Source organism: Monodon monoceros, unplaced genomic scaffold (assembly GCF_005190385.1).
Source record: "Monodon monoceros isolate NGI ecotype Baffin Bay Population unplaced genomic scaffold, NGI_Narwhal_1 Super_Scaffold_13, whole genome shotgun sequence".
Lineage (NCBI taxonomy): Eukaryota > Metazoa > Chordata > Mammalia > Artiodactyla > Monodontidae > Monodon > Monodon monoceros.
The window spans coordinates 25,501,977-25,521,920 of NW_021703769.1; the positions used below are offsets into that span (position 1 = coordinate 25,501,977).

A 19,944-nucleotide genomic window follows, 5' to 3' on the forward strand; every position below is an offset into this window, starting at 1 on the left:
CTTCTATAAGATACTTAGTCAACTTCATAGAGACAGAAAGTAGACAGGTTGCCAGTGGCTGGGGGAGGGGAGAATGGGGAGTTAGTGTTTAATGGGTACAGAATTTCAGTTTTACAAAATGGAAGGAACTATGAAGATGGATGGTGGTGAGGGTTACACAGTATTATGAGCGTATTTAATACCACTGAACTGTGCGCTTTAAAAAGGTTAAGATGATAAGCTTTATGTTACATGTATTTTACCACAATTTTAAAACTTGAAAAAAAATTATAAAATATCTGAAATCCTGTAAAGGAAAAACTCTGGGAAACTTTAGAAACATTGTAAGAAAATTCTATAAATTCTGATAGCGTGTTCCATGTCATCACTGTATACGATTAGAAATGCAGATGTAAATATTTTTTTGTTCCTGTTCCCTCAATCAGTCACTCATTCTTTATGTGCATAATCTTTGTCATAGCTGAGTCTCACCTGTTCTAGTATTTACATAAGAGCTTACGGAAGTGCTAAAGCCAGTATCTACTGTGAGTATCTACCACTGTTCCACCCATGGAGCTCTCAGCACAGAGCATGGCACACAGTAGGTGCTGTGTAAATGATGGGTAAATGATTACCAAGGTAAATGATCACTGTTAACCTCTGGCCCCAGGCGGGTGATAGGAGGTCCAGTACTCGGGGACGGGGTGATGCTGTGCTAGAAGGGGGCAGGCTGCTCAAGCCGCAAAGGGCACAGGGATGGAACCTGCAAGGGAGGGACTCCATACAGGCAGGGGGAGGCAGGTGGAGAGACTGGCAAGGGTTCAGCTGGACATTAGGAGGGTGGATAAATCAGAAATACACTATCTCCTGGGGGAGCACACCGGACAGGCCCTTGTCCTGCAGCAGAACCCACCCCTCTGGCCATCAGGCAGGCTCCTCACCAGCCCCTGGGAACCCTCCAGCACCCAGTCCCAGGGCCTGCCTCTAATGGTCTCCATGGTCAGGGTGGCTTCAAGGGGTCACCTCATCCTCCTGCCACTCCCTGCCCCCTCCCAGCAACCAGTGGACCTGGGAGCCATTCATATCCAACTTGGCATTATTTCCATAGTTTTTATGAGAACCGGCCTCGTTATTAACAAGAATGTTTTTTTTGTTTATTTGTTTTTTTGCGGTACGCGGGCCTCTCACCGTTGTGGCCTCTCCCGTTGTGGAGCACAGGCTCCGGACGCGCAGGCTCAGCGGCCATGGCTCACGGGCCCAGCTGCCCCGCGGCATGTGGGATCTTCCCAGACCGGGGCACGAACCCGGGTCCCCTGCATCGGCAGGTGGACTCTCAACCACTGCGCCACCAGGGAAGCCCTCCAAGTATTTTTGAGGTAGTTTTTAATCTGAAGGGAAACTCCAAAGTGTAAAATAGATAAAAAGCTGAAGTGCTCTGGAGAAGCCGCTGTAATAGCCTCCAAGCATCTCTCCACAACATGTTTGGAAAACTACTGGACAGGGTGACCCTGAAGGCCCCTTCCAGCTTTAATCTGCAAAGATATGGTCATTCAGAGACTGTATGGCTTCCTAAGTCCTACCAAGAGCCCAGTGAGACCAGAGCAGTAAGCTGTAGCAGTGATGGGTCAGAAGTGAGCCACCTTCAAGGAGACAGTAATCTCGGAAGAACACAACTAGCACCACCAGGCTCTGGAGTCAGACTGCCTGGATTTGGATCGATTACTTCTTGGCTGTGTGACCTTAGGCGAGATGCTTAACCTCTCTGTGCCTCAGTTTCCTCATCTGTCAAATGAGGATAATTATAAAAACTACCACTTACGTCCCTAGCTCCCAACCTCCTCCAGAACAAGCCACCACCATTCCCTCCACTTCCCAGGGTGTCCCCTACCCACCCCCAAGCCCTATGTGGTTCTGGCCTACAGCTGAGAGAGAATAGGACAGCTTGTTTCTGTTGACCTTACCCTCTTGGGCAGTGAGGGCAAGGGGCTCTGAGAGGCGTTGAAATGGAGGATGGGCCCGAACATGCTGATGTTCCAGAAGAGGATGTTCCCATTGTAGGAGGAGGTCCCAAGGAACTGGTTCTGGTACATGGCCATGCTCAGGACATCCTCCGTGTGGAAGGTCTGCCAGCGTTAGCACAAGAGCACCGGCTTGGTCTTGTGGAACCTGCACACATGGCCAGAGGCAGAAGGGCTGAGAGCTCAGCCTTACTGGTCTCCTGGGAGACCATCATGGCCTCTAGGATTTGGAGCGCTGACCCAGAGGAGGACACTCCAGAGGAGGTGTAGATCAGGGATGAAGCTCTGCCCTGCTGACTGCATTTACTAAGCACCTATTATGTGCCTGCTATAAAGGTCCGGTCCTAGGGGCTTTATATACACTAATCTTACAGATTTGTCCCATTCAGACACCTCAGTAAGGATTCAGGTTGAAAGAAGGGGAAACCATGGCCCTAGAAAAGCCCTCTGAAGAGGAAGGGACCCTGCACATGCTCTTCCCTCTGCCTGGAACGTCCCTCCTGTCCCTAGCCCCTCACTGCTTCACTGAGACCCCTCCTGCTCACTCTTCAGACCCCACTCCACCCCTGACATCCTCAGCTGACCCTTTTCTGACGGTCCCTGAGACTAGATCAGATTTCTGTCCCCTCCCCACAGAAACCTGTACTTTTTTTTTTTTTTCCATAGCACTCAACAGACTATCACAAATGAAGTTATTTGATTAGTGTCTGCCTCCCCCTGGGAGCTCCAGGAGGATGAAGACTCCGTATGCTTGTTTATACCCGTCCCCAGCACCCAGTACAAAGCCTAGAACATATCGGCTGCCTGGAGTGATGAATAAATGGACAGATGAGAGGGTGAAGCAACAGACATCACCCAGCACTAATTTCCTGCTTGGTGTTCCAGCCACCAGCAAAGCTAGGAATGGGGGAACCCATCTGAAGTCAGGAGAGAACAGTTAGCTGCCCTCACCTCCCACGTGCACCCTGGCTACTCACGTGAAATAAGGGATTCTCTTACTCCATCCGGTCATGTAGAACACTTTGTTCATATGGACGATCCCACTAATCTGTTGAGGTTGAAAGCAGACAGAACTCTAAGGTACCTCAGAGGAAATGGCTCCAGGCCCCAAATGTCTTCCTAATTATACCAAGCAAGAAATCAAAACTCCCCATAATGATGAGAATTCCCTAGAGGTGATACCACCATATTTTTTTCAGAGTGCTCTCACATCCCATTATCCATTTGATGGACTTGGAGGGGGCAGATTGGGTAGGTATCCATGTCCCTCTTACAGGGGGATAGCAGGGAAACAGACAAGTGACTTGGCTAAGGTCAAACGACTGAGTGATAGGATCTGGACCAGTCCTCTAAATCCCCGGCTTCTCGGCCAAGTGCTCCTTCTGAGTTGGTTAAAGGACTGTGTCACAGGGGTTACTAATGGGCTCAAGTCCCAAAGTGGGACTGCTGGCTTTGCACTTTGCCACACCCACAGACCATCCCTATAACCCTGGCAGTCATTTCCCAAACAGGGGTACGGGTGGCTCTGAATCATGTGACCCCACTGCTAGCAATGCCATCCAAAGCTCTAAGAGGTAGGGTAAGAAGTGCTAACACACCAAAAGAGCAAGAGTAGCTAACATTTGTAGAACACCTATGAAGGACAGGCCCTGTTACCTGTCTTCATTTTTTGCACAAGGACACAAAGGGTCAGGCAGGCACGAGGCCAGGCAGTCTGTGTGCACAACCTTTCAGAGAGGCATGGACAATAGCATGTCCCAGGGTCACAGGAGCTGTGAGGGGCCCCCAGGCCCCAGCTGATGGACCAGACTGACCTCCATCTGGTCCGGGTTGGGGAAGGTCAGCAGGCATTCACCAACACTGTAGTTCCACATCTTCATGGTGCCATCACGCAGACCCGTGAGCAGGCACGCCTCTGACTCATCCAGGGACGTGGCGGTCAGCTCCACGTGCTGGTCGCCAGTCACAGAGAACTCCGTCATCCTTTTGCCTGTCACGACCTCCCACATGCTCACCATGCTGCTCAGGCAGCCGCTCACCACCTGTGCGGGAGCACACAGCCAGGGCTCCTGGAGAGGAGAGGGCCCCCGCTCCCAAGGGCAGCCTCCAGCTGGCGTGACTGCGGGTAGCTCCGCTGCCACTCTGTGTACCGAGAAGACAGGCACTCTGGGCCCTCCTGCTGCAGGATAAGCCACTCTTGAAAACAGGCTTTCCTCGGCCCTGAGGCCCACGGCGGTGCAAACAGGCACAGTTTTTTCAGAAGGAACCAGTCTGGTGAAATCCCCTTTAACTCAGAAATGGCATTTATCAGAATCTATCCAGAGAAAATAATCTCTAATTCAGAAAAAAAATTTACTGCAAAGTCATTAATCACGGGGGATAAAAAAAAACAACAGGAAATACACTAACTGTCCCCTGAGTAGGGAAATGTTGAGTAAAGGTACATCATTCCACCAAAGGCAAAAACTATTACAATGAAACAGTAACAGGTGAGCCTACTTCAGACCAACCTTCCTGATGAGAACATCTAGAAAAGCTGGGGAAGGGGGATTTTTTTGAAACTGCTGGAAGGCACTGAAGAGCCCTAAGGTATGAGGGGTGGTGGTGCCAGGGGTCCGAATGAGAGGGAAACCCAAAGAGGTGAGCTCTGGCCTCGCGCAGCCAAGGCCATGCTGCAGCAGACTCAGTGGGGCCAGGAAAGGGGTCCCAGTGGCAGTGGTCAGAGGGCCCAGGAGCCCTTTCTGTCCCCACACTTCAGAATCCACGTTCCCAGTTGCCCTGCCCAATGCAGAGATCTCTACTCAGGACCAGGGGGCTGTCCACAGCCTGGGCCTCCCTCCCCTCCCACGATGGACAATGCTGAACCAGGGCTTCCCTGGAAATGACCCCCAGAAGCAGCACCCACACCCACCCAGGGAGCCTCGAAGAGCAGCTCACACCTTGTGTTCCATCTCACACTGTATAAAGAAGGCTGCCTGTCCAGAACTGATCTGGGGCGGTAGCCAGGGGCGCACAGGCTCACAGGAGTTTGGTGACCCGCTGACCACGTGGTGGAGCTCCTATCTTACCCGGGGTGACCCCTCTGCAGGGTTGCTGCTCGCCCACCTCCCACTGTCCTGCACCACCACCCAAGCTATGAGCGTCCTGTCCCACCCCACCCCCTGCTGGCCTCAGAGACGAGCTGCTGACCACTTACCTGCTTGAAAACCTTGCTGTAGAGGATGGAGCACAGGGGCGTGCTGTAAGTCGTGGTCTTCTCCTCTGCTCTCCCAGGCCCCTGCGTCTCCAGGCACCCTTTTAGGATGCCAATCTACAGGTGAGGAGGGGCAGACAGTTGGGCAGTCAGAAGGGGCCTGCCCTCAGTGATCTGCCCCAGGGAGAAACTTCCAGTAAACGGAGACATCAAGATATCCTCAACTACACACAGGCCAGCTGATAGCTCACCCCTACTCCACGGCCCCCACTTCCTGAGATCAGGGCTCCCAAAGCCTCGTGTTCCCACAAGATCAAAATCCAAGTCCAAGGTCCCTTTTATAACTTCTGAAAAGCATAAAGCCTCAATCTGGTGTCCCCTCGTCCAGGAAGCCTTCCCTGACTACCTCTGCCTCAGGCTAGGCTAAGGATCCTTTCTCTGTGCTCGATGACGCACCTAGCACACATCTCCATCATAACGCACAGCATTTTCTACTAAAATTATGTGTTCTCCTACTACCCCGTAAGTTCCTTGAGGGATGGAACAGTGCCTAATTAATATATTCTCTGCTCCTGACAAAGAGCAGAGGGCTGATAATGTGTGATGATTTGAAATGAACTTCAAAGGTCTATTTAATTCAACAAACGCTGGCAGCCAGTCTGACACTCAGCAGAGACGAAGGAACCCACCAACTCCCTTCTCAAGAAAAACCTGCCACCTGGGAGAGCCAGCCAAGGGCACAAGGACAGCGTGTGTGTCACCTGGCCAACAGAGGGAAGGAGGTCTCAGTGGGGCTTCCCCTTCCTCCCAACCACAAATGACACCCTCACCTCCCTTTCTAGATAGAAACTCCCCCTCTACTGGCTGCTGATTGTCCTTGCAGTCCCCTCAGCTCCCATCTTGTCACAGGTCCCCCTGTCACCCTGGATGGTCAGCCCCTTGTGCTTCTCCCAGGCTGTCCTGTCCTCCAGGGTCAGGACAGACCTCACATGGGCACCAGCTAAGTCATGGCTCATAGACGGTGTTCATGCCAGGTCCCTCCAAGCTCTCTCCTTCAGAGGGGCTGCTCGGGGGTGGGCCCTGCCCTCCTGGGCTTCACGATTTGGCAGGAGGGACAGGCATGTAACCACGACAGGACAGAGTTATAAGGGCCGTGATCAAGGGGAGGCAAGGGAGCTTGGAGCGGTGGGGGCGGGCGGGGGTCTTCTAAGCCAGCCCAGGCCTCAGGGTAGGCTTTGAGGAGAGTCTGGAGGATGCACGGGTCAGGAGGACAGCAGCGTAGAGGGTGACCACTGAGGGCCTAGAAACAGTCCCCCAGGAAATCCCAGGAGACGAGAGCTTTGAGGACCAGGCCACAGAGTCTAGCAGCTTTGTCCTCATGGCACGAAGCAGTCTCAGGACGGACGGGATGTGACCACCCCTCGGTGTCCCATGGGACTGCAGAACGCGGCTGCAGCCCCTCCCCTCTGGGTGCAGACACAGTCCCACCTCCCTCTCATGCAGCGCTGAGTAGGTGCTACAGATGAGGCTGTCGTCATCCTTGTGGAAGTATGCGCTGGTGATGGGGCAGTGTCCCAGGGCAAAATGCTTCCCGCAGAAGGACTGGAGGCATTCGTAGTCCTGCATGTCCCACATGCGAATATTCTGCAGGGGTGAGAAATAGGCAAAGAGGCCAAGAGTGGGTTCTCGGGGATGCAGCTGGTACCTGAGGCCTTGGGGTTCTCCTGGGAGCGGGGCCAGGGCACCCAGTGCAAGCACTTCCAAGACACACCCACCACGCTAAGTGACTGCCATGGATCACAGCCCTGTGACAGACGCTGTGCTTATGCTCAAATGAGGAAACCGAGGCACGCCCCCCGCCCAGCCTCCCCCAGTGCTCATCGGCTGAGGATGAAGACCTCACAAGGCAGCATTGCCCCTGCAGAGCCTCACTGGCTCCCACCCCAGCCTCCCTCGAGTAAAGCCAGGCAGGGCACAGAAAGAGCTGCCAACATCGTTGCCCAAAAGGCTCACCTGTCCCCCTCGAGTTCCTCCCAGGTTGAGGAAGTGTCCCCAGAGGGGCCCCGTGGAAGTCCCTCCAGGACACTCCTCACACGGGGCATCGGCAGCAAGCTGGACACGGCATGGGCTTGGAGTCCACGGACTGCCGTCCACACCGTGGCTCTGCCCATTGCTGCCCGTGAAGGTTTGGGCAAGTCTACTCCTGTCCCCGACCCCTCCAGCCTCGGAGCCTTCATCAGAGGTGACGATGCCCAGTTCCCAGCACTGCCAGGAGAATTCCAGACAGTACCAAGTGTGGGGATGTGTGGGCAGCATGGCCTGGTGAACCAGGGCCCTGCCAGCTCCTGATCTACTGAGTCCCAGAAGACACAAACTTGTCCCCTGAAGGAGGGCACCTGGAACCATTGGCCTGCATCCCCCAGCAGGTGGGGAGAGACCCTAAACCCATAGCTCAGAGGAGCAGAGTAGCGGGCCTGATCAGGGGAACCCCGGGCATTTGAAAAAGGTCTGGTCAGGCCCTGCAGCCAGGGCAGCCAAGCAGTGGTCACTGGGAGAGCTGAGAGGAGCAAGTTCGGGTCTGTGGAGAGGGAAAGGCTCACATCTGTTGTACACCTACTATGCGCCAGACATTCCTCTGCTCTTTTACCAGCAGCTCTTCTCTAAACCACTCAACACCCATTCTCTGGATGAGGAGACTGAGACCCCATAAAGGGAAGGGCCCTACCCAACTCTGGTGGGCTGCTCAGAGCTGGGCTCAGTACCCTATGGGGGTGGTCAGAGACCCACGGCCCCTTCATGGTGCCACCTGAGGTACCTGACTCTAGGCCTCAGGCCAGGGTGGGACCATGGACAGGGAGCTCACACCATTGCCCTGGGCCTCAGGCTCCTGCCAACTGCCAGCCAGCTCCCTGGCTGGCTGAGCTCGATCGCTGTCCCCGGGCCAGCATCTCCGCTGGGGAACAGGAGCCAGCGGCGGGCGCCAGGGCCGAGCTCCCCGCGGACACCTTGTCCTTGGAGATGCTCAGGATGCTGCCGTGCTTGCTGCTCACGAGAACGTGTGTCACCGAGGTCTGATGCCCCTTCATCAGCCACACAGGCTTTTTCGAGAAGAAGGGGTTCCACAGGTGGATGAGGGGGTCATGGCCACCAGTCACTGAAGTTGAAAACCGGGTATCAGCCACTGGGGGCCTGCGCGGGGACCTTGTCCTGGGGCCAGGCCTCGGACTCCAGCCAGGCTCAGCAGATGGGGGGCGTTGCTATGATCCATCCCTCTGCCCCTCTCGTCCCGCCCCCTCTGCCACCATGCCAAGCAAGCCCCTGTCACCACTCCACCCCAGGTGCCCAGGGGCGGGGACCAGAGTGGCTGGCGGCAGACGCTGCAGGGCCTCCGCCTCCGCTCTGATGGGCCCCACCTCCCCAGCAGCCCTCACCCTAGTTCTGCCAGACCAGCAGCCTCACATGATACAAACGTTACTTACCCAGGACATTCTTTTCTGGGCAGTAATCAAAGCAAAGAATCCCTTTTCTTAAATTCAGCACTGAAAACCTACAGCAGCACAGGGGGAAGGCTGTGACCGGAGGCCTCGGAGGGCCTCTGAGGCTGGGGTGTGGAGGAGCTAGAGGCAGGGCCGCCGGGAGGCCAGGGAGAAGTCACCACGTCTCCACCCAAGGAGAGAGCAGCCCCCAGAACCCTGCCCTGGGCTCACCCTGCCCCCAAGGCAGGGCCAGCACCGCCAGCAGAGCGGCAGCCCCCGCTCAGCCCGAAACCAGCAGTACCTGGAGGAGACGCCCACCTCTCGCCTGCACATGAAGGTGAAAGCAGCCCCAAGCAGGAGCAACTCCTACAGCTGCACCATGCTCGCCTCGCTCCAAGGGCAAACTTAACTCGATCTGCACCTTCACTATACCGGGACGGGTGTCCTCCCACCCATGACACAGACCAAAAGGTGCAAGGGGCTCCCCCAAAGGCTAGGGGTAGAGAACAAAGTGTCCCTGCTACGTGCCGGTCCCTGTGCTGGGTGCTGTCTTGTGAGTCACCTGGACCCCTCACACAACCCTGAAGACTGTCATGAGCCCTGTGCCATGATGAGGACACAGAAGGAAATTAAGGAGCTTGCCCAAGGTCCCATGGCTGGCAAGGTGGGGGGGTCAGTGTTCAGACCCAGGGTGGGCGTGGCAGGGAGAGGCAGTAGGCTCAGGAACCAGAGCTCCAGGACAGGAAACGGTGTGGCAGGGCTGGAGGCCCGGGGGATGGGAGTTGGGGAGCCAGGAGGCTGTTGGGGTGCTCAGGAGGGCCAGGGGATCCAGGCAGGGCTTCTGGGAAGATCAGGGGAAAGGTCAGGCCCAACAGCCCTCACAGGCCCCAGAGCCCTGGGAGCTCTGTGCCTTGCGTGTGCTATTCCCTCACATCCACACATCCTGCCCCGCCAGCTCTTTCCACTCAAACTCTCCCTTCAAAACTCAACTCCAAGGCCTCTAACGCAGCATGCTCTCCACTGAACTTGCCCCTGAACTGCACCTCTGCTACTCCCCAGGGAACTAAGCTTGGTTATCACCCTAGAGGCTCCCTCTCCTGCGCTCTCATTATTCATCTGGGCCCCAAATCCTCTTTGTTCACGTCCCACTACAGCCCAGGGCCCCCTCGTTTCTGCATCAGCCTCCCAGGAGGGCCTCTTAACCTCCCGCCTTGCTCCCACTCCCCTGTGCTCCCCACTCCACAGCCAGAAGGATTCCTCTAAAAGTCAAAACTTCACCAAAAAACCCTAGTCAGGGAACTAAGATCCTGCATGACGCACGGTGCGGCCAAAAGAAAAAAGAACCTTAAAAAACTTCAAGAAGAGCATATCAAATACCTGTATTGTCAAACCAGATAAGTCTCTCTCCATGCTTATGTGTGCAGAGAAATGTTCTGGAAGAACAGTCACAAAACATTACTAGAAATCATTTCAGGCTGATTCACCCATTTATTCAACAAAGATTTCCTGGCTCCTATGCCCTTCCAGGATGACCAGAGGCGCAGACAGGATGCCCCTGCCTTCACTGGAGCTTTTCTTCTAGAGGAAAACAGCCTGCGCAAGTAAAGGAACAGAGGGACAGGGAGACGGACATGTACACATCATGGCAAGTCCTGCAGGGAAATAAGCAGGTGGCTTTGACAGGACGGCTGGCTGGAGGAGACCAGATGGCACAGATGGCTGCTGTGCAGAGAAGGGACTGGAGGGTCAGAGGGGACGCAGGGAAGAAGTCTACAAGGCCACTCCAGAGGCAGAATTTGGGTTGGCGGTGCCAGGCCCCACCTGCAGAGGCTACGCCCCAAGAGGACATCACCAGAACAAGAGACCGGCCAGCAGTCAATGGTGCCACCTGCTGGCCAGTGTGTGTACTTCATACAGACAAGAAGGAAGGGGGTGTGTGCTCATGTGTATAACTATATTCTGCAACCCACCCCTAAAATAGACCTCAAATCCCTCCGTCTCCACGCCAGGCAGACTCCAGACCACCATCACGTGTAGTCTGAATTATTACAATGGCATCCTCACTGGCGTCCCCATCTCCCCTCCTGCCCACATACGTACATTCCACTTGCAGTAGAGCAGCCAGAAGGATGCTCCCACACACCAGAGCACACCATTCCTCAGCTCAGAACCATCCTAGAGCCTTGTCTATATCTGATTTCAAATAATCATAAAAAGATATTTTTGAGACACTTGGGTAAAGATTAACTTGGACTAGTACTAGTGATATTAAAGCATTATACTATTTCTCTACTTTTGTGCGTTTAAAAATCTTTCATAATAAAAATGTTTAAAAAACAAAAAAACAAAAAAACAGGCAGAGAGGAGCAATGCAAAGGCTTGGGGGCAGGAACATGTGTGAGCCACAAGGGGGCCCCGTGTGGCTGGAGTGGGAAGGTGGCAGGCAGACCAAGGAGCCTGTCATAGCCTCCTGCCCTTGAGACCCAATAAAACAAGAAGCTGAATGAAAGACATATCACAGACATGAGGTAATACTCCCACCAAGGCAGAGAGATGGACCTCGGCAAACCAGCTCCAAGCAAAATCCCACCACACCGCCCCACTCAAAGCACAAAAACCAAGACAGAAGATTCCCCACCGCCACAGGCATACACTCCCCTCCTCCAACCTGCAGTTAGTTCCAGGACTTGGGGATTGGATAAGGGAATGGGGAGAAAAGCCCACAGGATTCCGGCTTTATTTATAGTGCTTGAATTTTTTACATATGTACGTATACCTGTGTGACTAACAGTTGAGTTTTTTTTTTTTTTTTTTGGCCGCACCACTCATCATGCGTGGTCTTAGTTCCCTGACTAGGGATTGAACCCTCGAGCCCAGCAGTGAAAGTGCAGAGTCCTAACCACTGGACCACCAGGGGATTTCCAACAGCTGATTTTAAAAAATAAAAAAGACAGAAGATGAAAAGATGCCTCCTGGGGTAGAGGAATCTAGAATGAAGGAAATAGATTAGAACCATCTCCAAAGAATTAATGTGGCCAACTAGTGAACACATGCTACGTACAACACTCACTCATGTAAGCCCTGAGGTAAGTGAAGGGCTATTATCACCCCCTTTTACAGACAAGAAAACTGAGGCTCACAGAGGTGAAGCAACTCACATTCATTCCTTCATTCAGAAAACATTTTTCTGACTGTATCCTTACACTATGTGCTAGCTTCTGTGCTGAGTTTTGTGTATAAATTGGTGGATAACAGAGGCCTCATATTTTTGCTGCTGGTGGCAATGCCAGAATGATTAAAACCAGATTCCATAAAAGTTCTTATCACAGGGAAAAAAAATGCACAACTGTGTGTGGTGATAGATGTTAACTAGACTTTGTGATCATTTCACAATATATACAAACATCAAATCGTTATGTTATACGTCTTAATATAAACTTAATATAATGTTATATGTCAATTTTCAAAACTGACAACCTCAATTTAAAAAAAAAACAGACTCCAGAGCCCATATTCTAACCACCACACCTCACTGTTGGCCCATAGGACACACAGTGCTTCCTTGGACCCAGCATGATCCACAGGACACAGTATTACTGCCCACAGGAGATGCCACTGTCCCGGAGGCAGGTCCCCTCTCAGGAGGGATGGCCACCTGTGGCTGAAGTGAAGCCAGAGTCCCGGAGTCACTGTCACCACCCACCCCCTCCCAGCCCCACCACCTCTGCCTGGAGACAGGTGCTCCTTACTTGAGGCTCTCTGGGACTTTGGGCGGCAATATGGTCAGCACCAGAGAGGACTTGTCGATGGCTGAACAGGAAGCCACCAGGTTCAGCTGGGGGATAAACTTGACCTGTTGACACCAGTTGGGGTGGAGAGCCTGGGAAGAGAGCAGTGGTGGTGGGAGACCCAACCCAAGGACGGTCATCCAGGCCCAGCCACCAGATGGGCTGGAGGGGCCAAGAGATCCCCAAGTCTATGCCCCTCTAGTTATCACAGCTCTGACAAAGTGCTCCAGCCCCACAGTCCTAGCCCAGGTCATGTGATCAGGGGTGTGTGGCCACCATTTATCAGTGGAACAGGTTAAAAGCACTGAAATCTGCTGTCAGGTGAACTCTCGCTTATAAGTTAGAGGACAGGCAAGGTCTGGCCCATCCTAATACCACTGTCTGTGGCCCCATGCCAAGGTGGGAGGGAGGATGGATCCAAGTCCGCCTAGTCCACAGTCGCTATCATCCACAGGGCGCCCACCATGGGTGAGCCTGCGCTTCCCGGCCCCACCGCTGTCCGTGTTTGTTGGGAAGTGGTTTGCAGTAAGCGAGGATGTTATCTGGTACAAGTTGGGTGAGATTGGGACTTCCCCGAGACTGGGACTTCCCTGGCGGTCCAGTGGTTAAGACTCCGCGCTCCCACTGCCAGGGCCCGGGTTCGATCCCTGGTCAGGGAACTAAGATCCCGCAAGCCGCGTGGTGTAGCGAAAAAAAAAAAAGGCTGGGACCCACAGGTCAAGGGCATGGCCTGGCTGGACAGGCTCCGTGTTCTGGCCCAGTGCTTGGCCCCCCAATCTGGAGATTTTCCTCTCCGAGACAAGAATGGAGGCGAGGTGAGCTGGGTTTTGCATGAGCTGTTTCACCAAGTGTCTGTCGTGGTGAAGGCTGGAGGATGATTTGATCACCAATGGCCAATGACATAATCAATCATGCCTGTGTAATGAAGCCTCCATAACAACCCAAAAGGGTGGGGTTCTGAGAGCTTCTGGGCTGGACAACATGTGGAGGTGCAGGGAGAGTGGAGACCCGGACAGGGCATGGAAGCTCCGTGCCTCTTCCACATACCTTGCCATCCTCATCTCTTCCATCTGGCTGTTCCTAAGTTATATTCTTTTCTAATAAACCAGTGATCTAGTAAAGTAAAACATTTCTCTGAGTTCTGAACTGTTCCAGCAAATTAATCGAACCCAAGGAGGGGGTCGTGAAAACCTCTGATTAATGCCAGTGGGTCAGAAGCACAGGTAACAACCTGAACTTGGGATTGGCATCTGAAGGGGAGGGCAGTCTTGTGGGACCCTTAAACTGCGGGATCTGACGCTATCTTGGGGTAGACAGTGTCAGAATTGAGTTGAATTGTAGGACACCCAGCTCGTGTCAGAGAATCGCGTGGAGATGTGGGAAAAAAACACACGCTGTAATGGGTGTCAGAGTCCTATAAGCACTGCAGGTGAAGGGGTGAAGGCAGAGGCTGATGGAGCAGGGCTGTTCCAGGCTGGCTGGTTGGGGACCCAAGGGAAGTAGAGGGGGGCATACAGTATGTGGGGGAGAGCACAGCAGCCTGAAGGAACGGCGTGTGTCAAGGCCCTGAGGTGGGAAAGGGCTTCGTGTTCAGAGAACTGCCAGGTTGCTGGCGTCTCTGTGTCAGAGAAAGGAGGAGAAAGGTAGAAAGCAAGACTGGGAACAAGCCAGGGGCCAGGTCCGCTCGTGTCCTGATGGTCGTGGGGAGCACTTGAGATTTTGTGCAAGACAAGAGAGCTACTGGGGGATTTTGAGCAGAGGAGTGACATGACTGTATTTCTAGCTCAGGATTCCTGAGGCTGCTGAATGGAGAAAGCACTGCATAGAGAAAGGATGTGGGGAAACGGCGAGAAGCCGCTGCAGCCACCCAGGAAGACTGGTGCCTGAGCAATGAAGGCGGTGAGAGAGACCAGTCACACCTGGGATGGTTTGGCTTCTGCACAAAGAGTGGACGGGATCCAGCAGCTGCCTCCACCCCATCCCCAGAGATCAAGCCCCAAGGCCAGAGACGGAAGGGCAGATCCACCTGCTGCATTTTTGTTTTTTTACCTGTGTACAGCTAATTACCATGGTTACAGCCAAGGAAAGATCCCACTTACCCTCAGCTGGTAACTTCTATACATAGGGGACTTCTCATTTAAGAGCTTCTGTGTGGAAACATTGGTCCAGTGATCTGATAGGGGAGAAAATCAAGGCCCATGTCACCAGCTCTCCTTGTTTGTAGAATAAGCAAGACCTCAGAAGACCCCTTGAGTTGGTTTGCAACTCCCATGCACCCCAAAAGGCTTTCCCATCCAAACGTTCACTCAAGCCTCCCTGTGTCCTGGTAAGTTCAGTGGGGTGAACTCGGCACCCAGAAAACAGACTGGGGCCAATAAACACTGCTGCCCAGAGTCCCCCTGCCAGCTCCTAGCAGAGCTGGAACCAGATTTCGGGGTTCCTCACTCTCCCCAACTGGTTGAGTCTCCATTAGGGAGCTCTGACTCTGCTGGAGTGGAGAATGAACTGAGATCCTGGGCTCTTATTCATTCTGAAAATAATCATTTGGGAGTTTGCCATCATGCTTCAAACTACTGAATACATGCCCCCCCCCTTGTCTGGCAAATACAAGTGCCAAGAAGGAGAAGTTGCACGCATGCGTCGTAAAGCAAGCGTGTCTGGCTGGAGCAAGAGCGGTAAGCACAGCCTTGCCCTCCCACTTTTCTCTCCTTCCACCTTCTAACAAATCCATGAACTGACTGTGCTTACCCCATCTGAATAAGGGAACTGAGGCACAGAGAGGTTAAGCAACTGGATCTAGGTCATACAGAGCTGGTCTGTCCAGCCCCTCCCAAGTCAGCATGCTGCTGGGCCCCCCTTCCTGTTTGTCCCCAGCCTTCAGTCAGCATGTGGCACGGAAGGACTCCCATCCAACACTCTAGCCTCAGCTGCATCCCCTCCAATTTCCTGCCCACCACTCGGCTCAAAGACCACCACCTCCCGTGCCAATTCCCAGGGTGGCACAGAGCAACCACGGTGGGTTGGGTCAGGGCAGGTCGGGCACCAGGGGCAGAGGCAGACGAGACAGGACACAGCAGGGTGCCAGCCCCCCGCTGCGTCCAGGGCAGGAGGATCCACCTTCTGTCCGGCCAGTGGCGGATGCTGCCCCAACAAGCTGGGCAGGAGGTGTCACTGAGGCCTGGGGGCCCCTGGAGCCCCTGCTCAGAAACTCTGGCTAGAAGCCCAAGTGGCCATTCTGGAGTCCTGGATGGAGAGGAGTCAGTGTCCCTGGGGGATGGGACCCCCCCCCCCCGCCCCGGTGGATGCGGAGCGGCCTGGAGGTCTGACACTGCGGGTCGAAGGCCCGATCCCGGGCAGGGTCCAGTTCAGATATGTCCCCGACAGCCCCAGGCCCCAAGGCCTCGGGATCTCGTGCCCCTAGGCAGAGCAGCCCCAGACAGCATCCTCCAGCATTCAGTCGGTTTGGGATACAGCCTAGCAAGTGGTTCAAGTGCAGGCTCTGGCGCAGACTGCCTGCCTCAGATCTCAGCCATGCTTAGCCACTGTGGGGCCAGTGTAAGCGCTTCTCCCCCTAAACCCCCTGCTCCTCCTCCCTTAACAGGCTGTGACGACAGCAGCCCCTCCTGGCAGCAGGCGGAAACTGCAGGAGATGACTGCCCAAAGCGCTCGGCACCCAAGGGCTCCGCAAGTGTCCCTGTGCTGATTCACGCTGCTCGTGCGGAGTCGGGCCTTCCTCCAGGCGCTGCGAGGAAGCACAGTCTCCTGGGCAGCCTCTCCGCCCCACCCCAACACCCACCCACAGGCAGCTCCCAGCCAAGGAGAGCAGAACCCTCCTCACGCCATGGAGGAAGCTAGCGCCACCTCCCCAGGGCCCAGAGCGGGTCACATAGCTGCCACAGGTTCTTTCTTCCTGGTATGAGGAGGGTCCTGAAGCGCCCCCACCTCCGCCCCGGCCCTCACGTGCACAACTTCCCACCTCCAGAGAGACTGCCCATCTCCCCAGCCCCGTCCCGTGTCCCGCTGTCACGCCATCACCCCATCTCCCACAGGCAGCTCTGAGCTGAGCATGTGGGTGCAACGCCTTCCCAGGGACTCGAACCGGGAAGCAGGGAGGGGAAGGAGTTCCCAGGGCAGGACCATCTCCCCCCACTCCCCACATCTCCGCTACCCCATCTGGAGGTCCTGGGGAGGATTCAGGGGTTGAACAGCCCATGGGTCACATCGTTGGAGGTGAAGACGATGACATTGCCTTTGGTGTCCCCATAGCAGAACACAGCCCTGTGATAGTCAGACCTGGGAAAAGAACGAGACAGAAGAGGCCACGGAGCCGGCTGGGTGTGTCCAGTGCAACCCTCCGCCCCTCCCTGGCCTCCAAGGCCCTTCTCCACTTTGGGAGCGAGGGCAGATCCCACACAACTTTCCAGCCTTGACCTCAACAGCTGACAAACGTGGGCCCAGCCGCCCAGATCCAGACCGTTGGTGAACCAGGTCCAAGAGAAATCAGCACTTTTTTTTAACCAGAATAAATGAATCCCTGGTCCTTCAGCTGCTCTTTGTCAAGTCACCCTACTGATGGACCATGATGTTCCCAGAGACACAGCGGGACAGGCTGGGTTTGATGGCTGACTTGGTGAAAGGAAGAGGGGCCGACAACAACTCTGAGGTCTGAGTGACCATGAAAGGGGACCCAAGAGAGAAGCAGCTTGACGGGAAGAGGACACAGGCACAGAGGGTGGGGATCTTTCCAGTGCTGCTTCCAGAGAGGCTTTCTGGGGGTCCCAGCCCCACTGCTGCCAAGCCCCTGCCCCGGTCTCCCAGGAGACTCACCAGTAGTTCAAGGTCAGGACGCAACTGTCCAGATCGATGAAGGTGAAGGCCCGGACATATTTACGGTTACTGATATCAAAGAAATCTGGGGAAGAGACAGAAGGGGAGGCACACATGAACCCAAACCCATGTCCCAGGTCTCAGGAGTCTCTGGTGACAGGGAGAAGCCTCACTACTCACCACCCAGCAATACTCCCAGGGGACTCTAATTCATGCTCACAGTTGGCTGGGTGACAGGGCTCTCCAAGTGCAAATGCATGGCTTCCAGTGGCCAGGCACCGGCCTGGGGAACCTCGGGGACTCACCTATCTTCTGGTCGGTCAACGCTATCGCAACCAGGTTCATGTTGTGCAGACACACCATGTCGATGACCCACATCTGCTGGTTGTGGAGCGGATGGATCTGGTAAAGCTGCCAGAGGGAGAGCAGAAGAGACCTGGGCTGGGGAGGCTCCCCGGGAGAGCACGCCAGGAGCACAGCCTCCCCGCAAACCCTCTCCTGCCACCCAAGGCCCTGGAGCCAGGCACAGACCTGGTGTGGAGCCCAGCCTTACCACCAACTACCAACCGTGGGGTCTTGGATAAACTCCCTGACCTCTCTGAGTCAGTTTCCGTATCTGTGAAATGAGCTTGAAGAACACTCATCCTCACAACCCCTTAAGGAGTTTGACAAGCTCGTCAAGTGTTAAATGTGCATAGTTCGTGATCCCAGGGTCCATTCCAAGAGGCATCTACAGATGTGTTTGCAGGTACTCACAGAGAAGTGTAAGCAGGAACGGGCACTGCTGCCCAGCTACAACAGCAACCGGCCAGAGTCTGCCTGGAAATGACGCCTTACAAACCCACACCACCGATCACTGCCCAGACATTAAGAACGAGGGAGCTGTGTACATACAATGCAGAATAGTTGCCAAGACCTGTTATTAGTGAAAAAGCAAGGTGAAGAGCAGCATTATAATGTGCTACCATTTGTGTATTTAAAGAGCAGGGGGTCGGTGTATGTACAGGCTGTCCACGGAAAAGCACCCCCAAAGTGGTCACGGCAGTTGCCTCCAGAGAGAGGAATCAGGGTCTGAGAGAGGAAGACCGACTTTTCCACGACCTGCCCCTCTCTGCCTGAATCTTTTTTCTCTGACTTTTATTGAGATGTAATTGACGTATAACACTGGTATTCGTTTTGTTTGTTTTGTCCAAATCTTGTTTACCACCTGCCAGTGTTGCCTGGTCAAAGTGGCTTATTAACGAGAAACCGTCCTGCCAGGTTGTGAGGAACGAATGGAACCGTGACAGCTAAAGCATCCATGTGCTGCCGGCGTTGGGAGGAGCTGGGCCAGCATGGGTGCTACCCACCCCGGTGCCAGCCTCACACGACCCTTACACAGACAGAATTGGAGCCAGCACTCCAGGCAGGGGACACCACAAGCCAAGGCAAGTCAGCAGAAATGAGCTGCCACACCCAGGGAAGAGGGGGCCAGCCCGACAGGTCTGGGTTGGAGAGGACAGGCCATGAGTGAGGTGTGGCCAGCGGCGGAACTTGTACTTTACTCCCTGAGTAGCACCACGCGGGCTCTGAACTGTCCCATCAGCACTCAGAGCACCATGAGCAGGGCCTGAGCTAACGGCTGGGGCAGGGAAAACAATGCACCAGGGCCCCCAAGGCCCCTCTCTGGCCCAGGGCTGGGGTCTAACCCACACACAGTGGAGGTGATGGTAATGCTCATCACCCCCAAGACCCGCGTTCACACCAGAAACTGAGAGCCCTGGGGAGACTCAGAGACTTGCCCAAGGTTGCACAGCTGGTAAGTGAAGCCCAGACTCCAGGGCCTTCCAGCTGCACAACCATGGCCATGCAGTGAGTGTTCGAGGATGGTGCCTGGCGGCTCACTCTTGCCAACATCTACTTGCCAAAGAACCCCATCAGGGAAGGATGCCCAGGTCTGTGGGCCTTCTTGGGGAGCCTCCCCCTGTCCTCTTTGGCCCTCCCAGGCTTTGGCCCTCAGGAGCGCTGAGGTGACCATGTAGTAGCCACAAGCAGGAGCTCAGGCTATAATGTGCCCCCCTGATAAGCACACAGAGAAAAAGAGGGTGGAATGTGCCAGAAACGCCAGCCTCAGGAGTACAGGTGAGAATCCCCTTTGATCCTAGGCTACCAAGTGCACCCAAGAGAGTCACTAGAACTCCACACACCCTGGTTCTCTCCCTTGGCAACCAGGGTCAGGGGGATGATACAGAATCCTCCTGCCCCAAAGGATGACCCCTGATGCAATTAGGAAACACTCTGCAGGCACAGAGCATGCTCACTCAGCCTTCTCTGCAGAGCTGGGCCCTCCTCATCTGCTGGAGGACTCCAGCCCGGCAAAGCCAGCACACAGGGGTTTCCCCGAGCATCTTACTATTTACCACGCTTGGCCAGGAGCTGACGGCACAAACGACCATGACAATGACGATGTCAGCTTATGTTTATCGGGTGCTTGCTGCGTGCCTTGCCCTGCTCCCAGCACCAGGCATGGATTATGTCATTAAATCCTCCCAACAACCCTGCCTGTAGGGGATACTATTATTAACCCCACTTGACAGATGACGAAACTGACGCACAGAGAGCAATATAGTAACTTCCAAGGTCACAGAGCTGGGGGGTGGTACAGTCAGAGCTCTACGTCTGGC

General features: G+C 54.6%; 1 protein-coding gene across 1 annotated transcript in view; it reads right to left on the reverse strand.

Annotated features, from left to right (window-relative positions):
- Positions 1-694: 694 nt before the first annotated feature.
- The window catches only part of EFCAB8 (EF-hand calcium binding domain 8), a 31,645-nt gene continuing 12,395 nt past the window's right edge, over positions 695-19,944 (reverse strand). Inside the window, 13 exon segments of the mRNA XM_029220810.1 lie at positions 695-742; positions 1,941-2,145; positions 2,975-3,045; positions 3,812-4,039; positions 5,194-5,307; positions 6,697-6,834; positions 8,196-8,344; positions 8,670-8,737; positions 12,416-12,546; positions 14,554-14,627; positions 16,623-16,747; positions 17,282-17,366; positions 17,587-17,692. Coding sequence (XP_029076643.1) covers positions 695-742; positions 1,941-2,145; positions 2,975-3,045; positions 3,812-4,039; positions 5,194-5,307; positions 6,697-6,834; positions 8,196-8,344; positions 8,670-8,737; positions 12,416-12,546; positions 14,554-14,627; positions 16,623-16,747; positions 17,282-17,366; positions 17,587-17,692 — 1,542 coding nt within the window.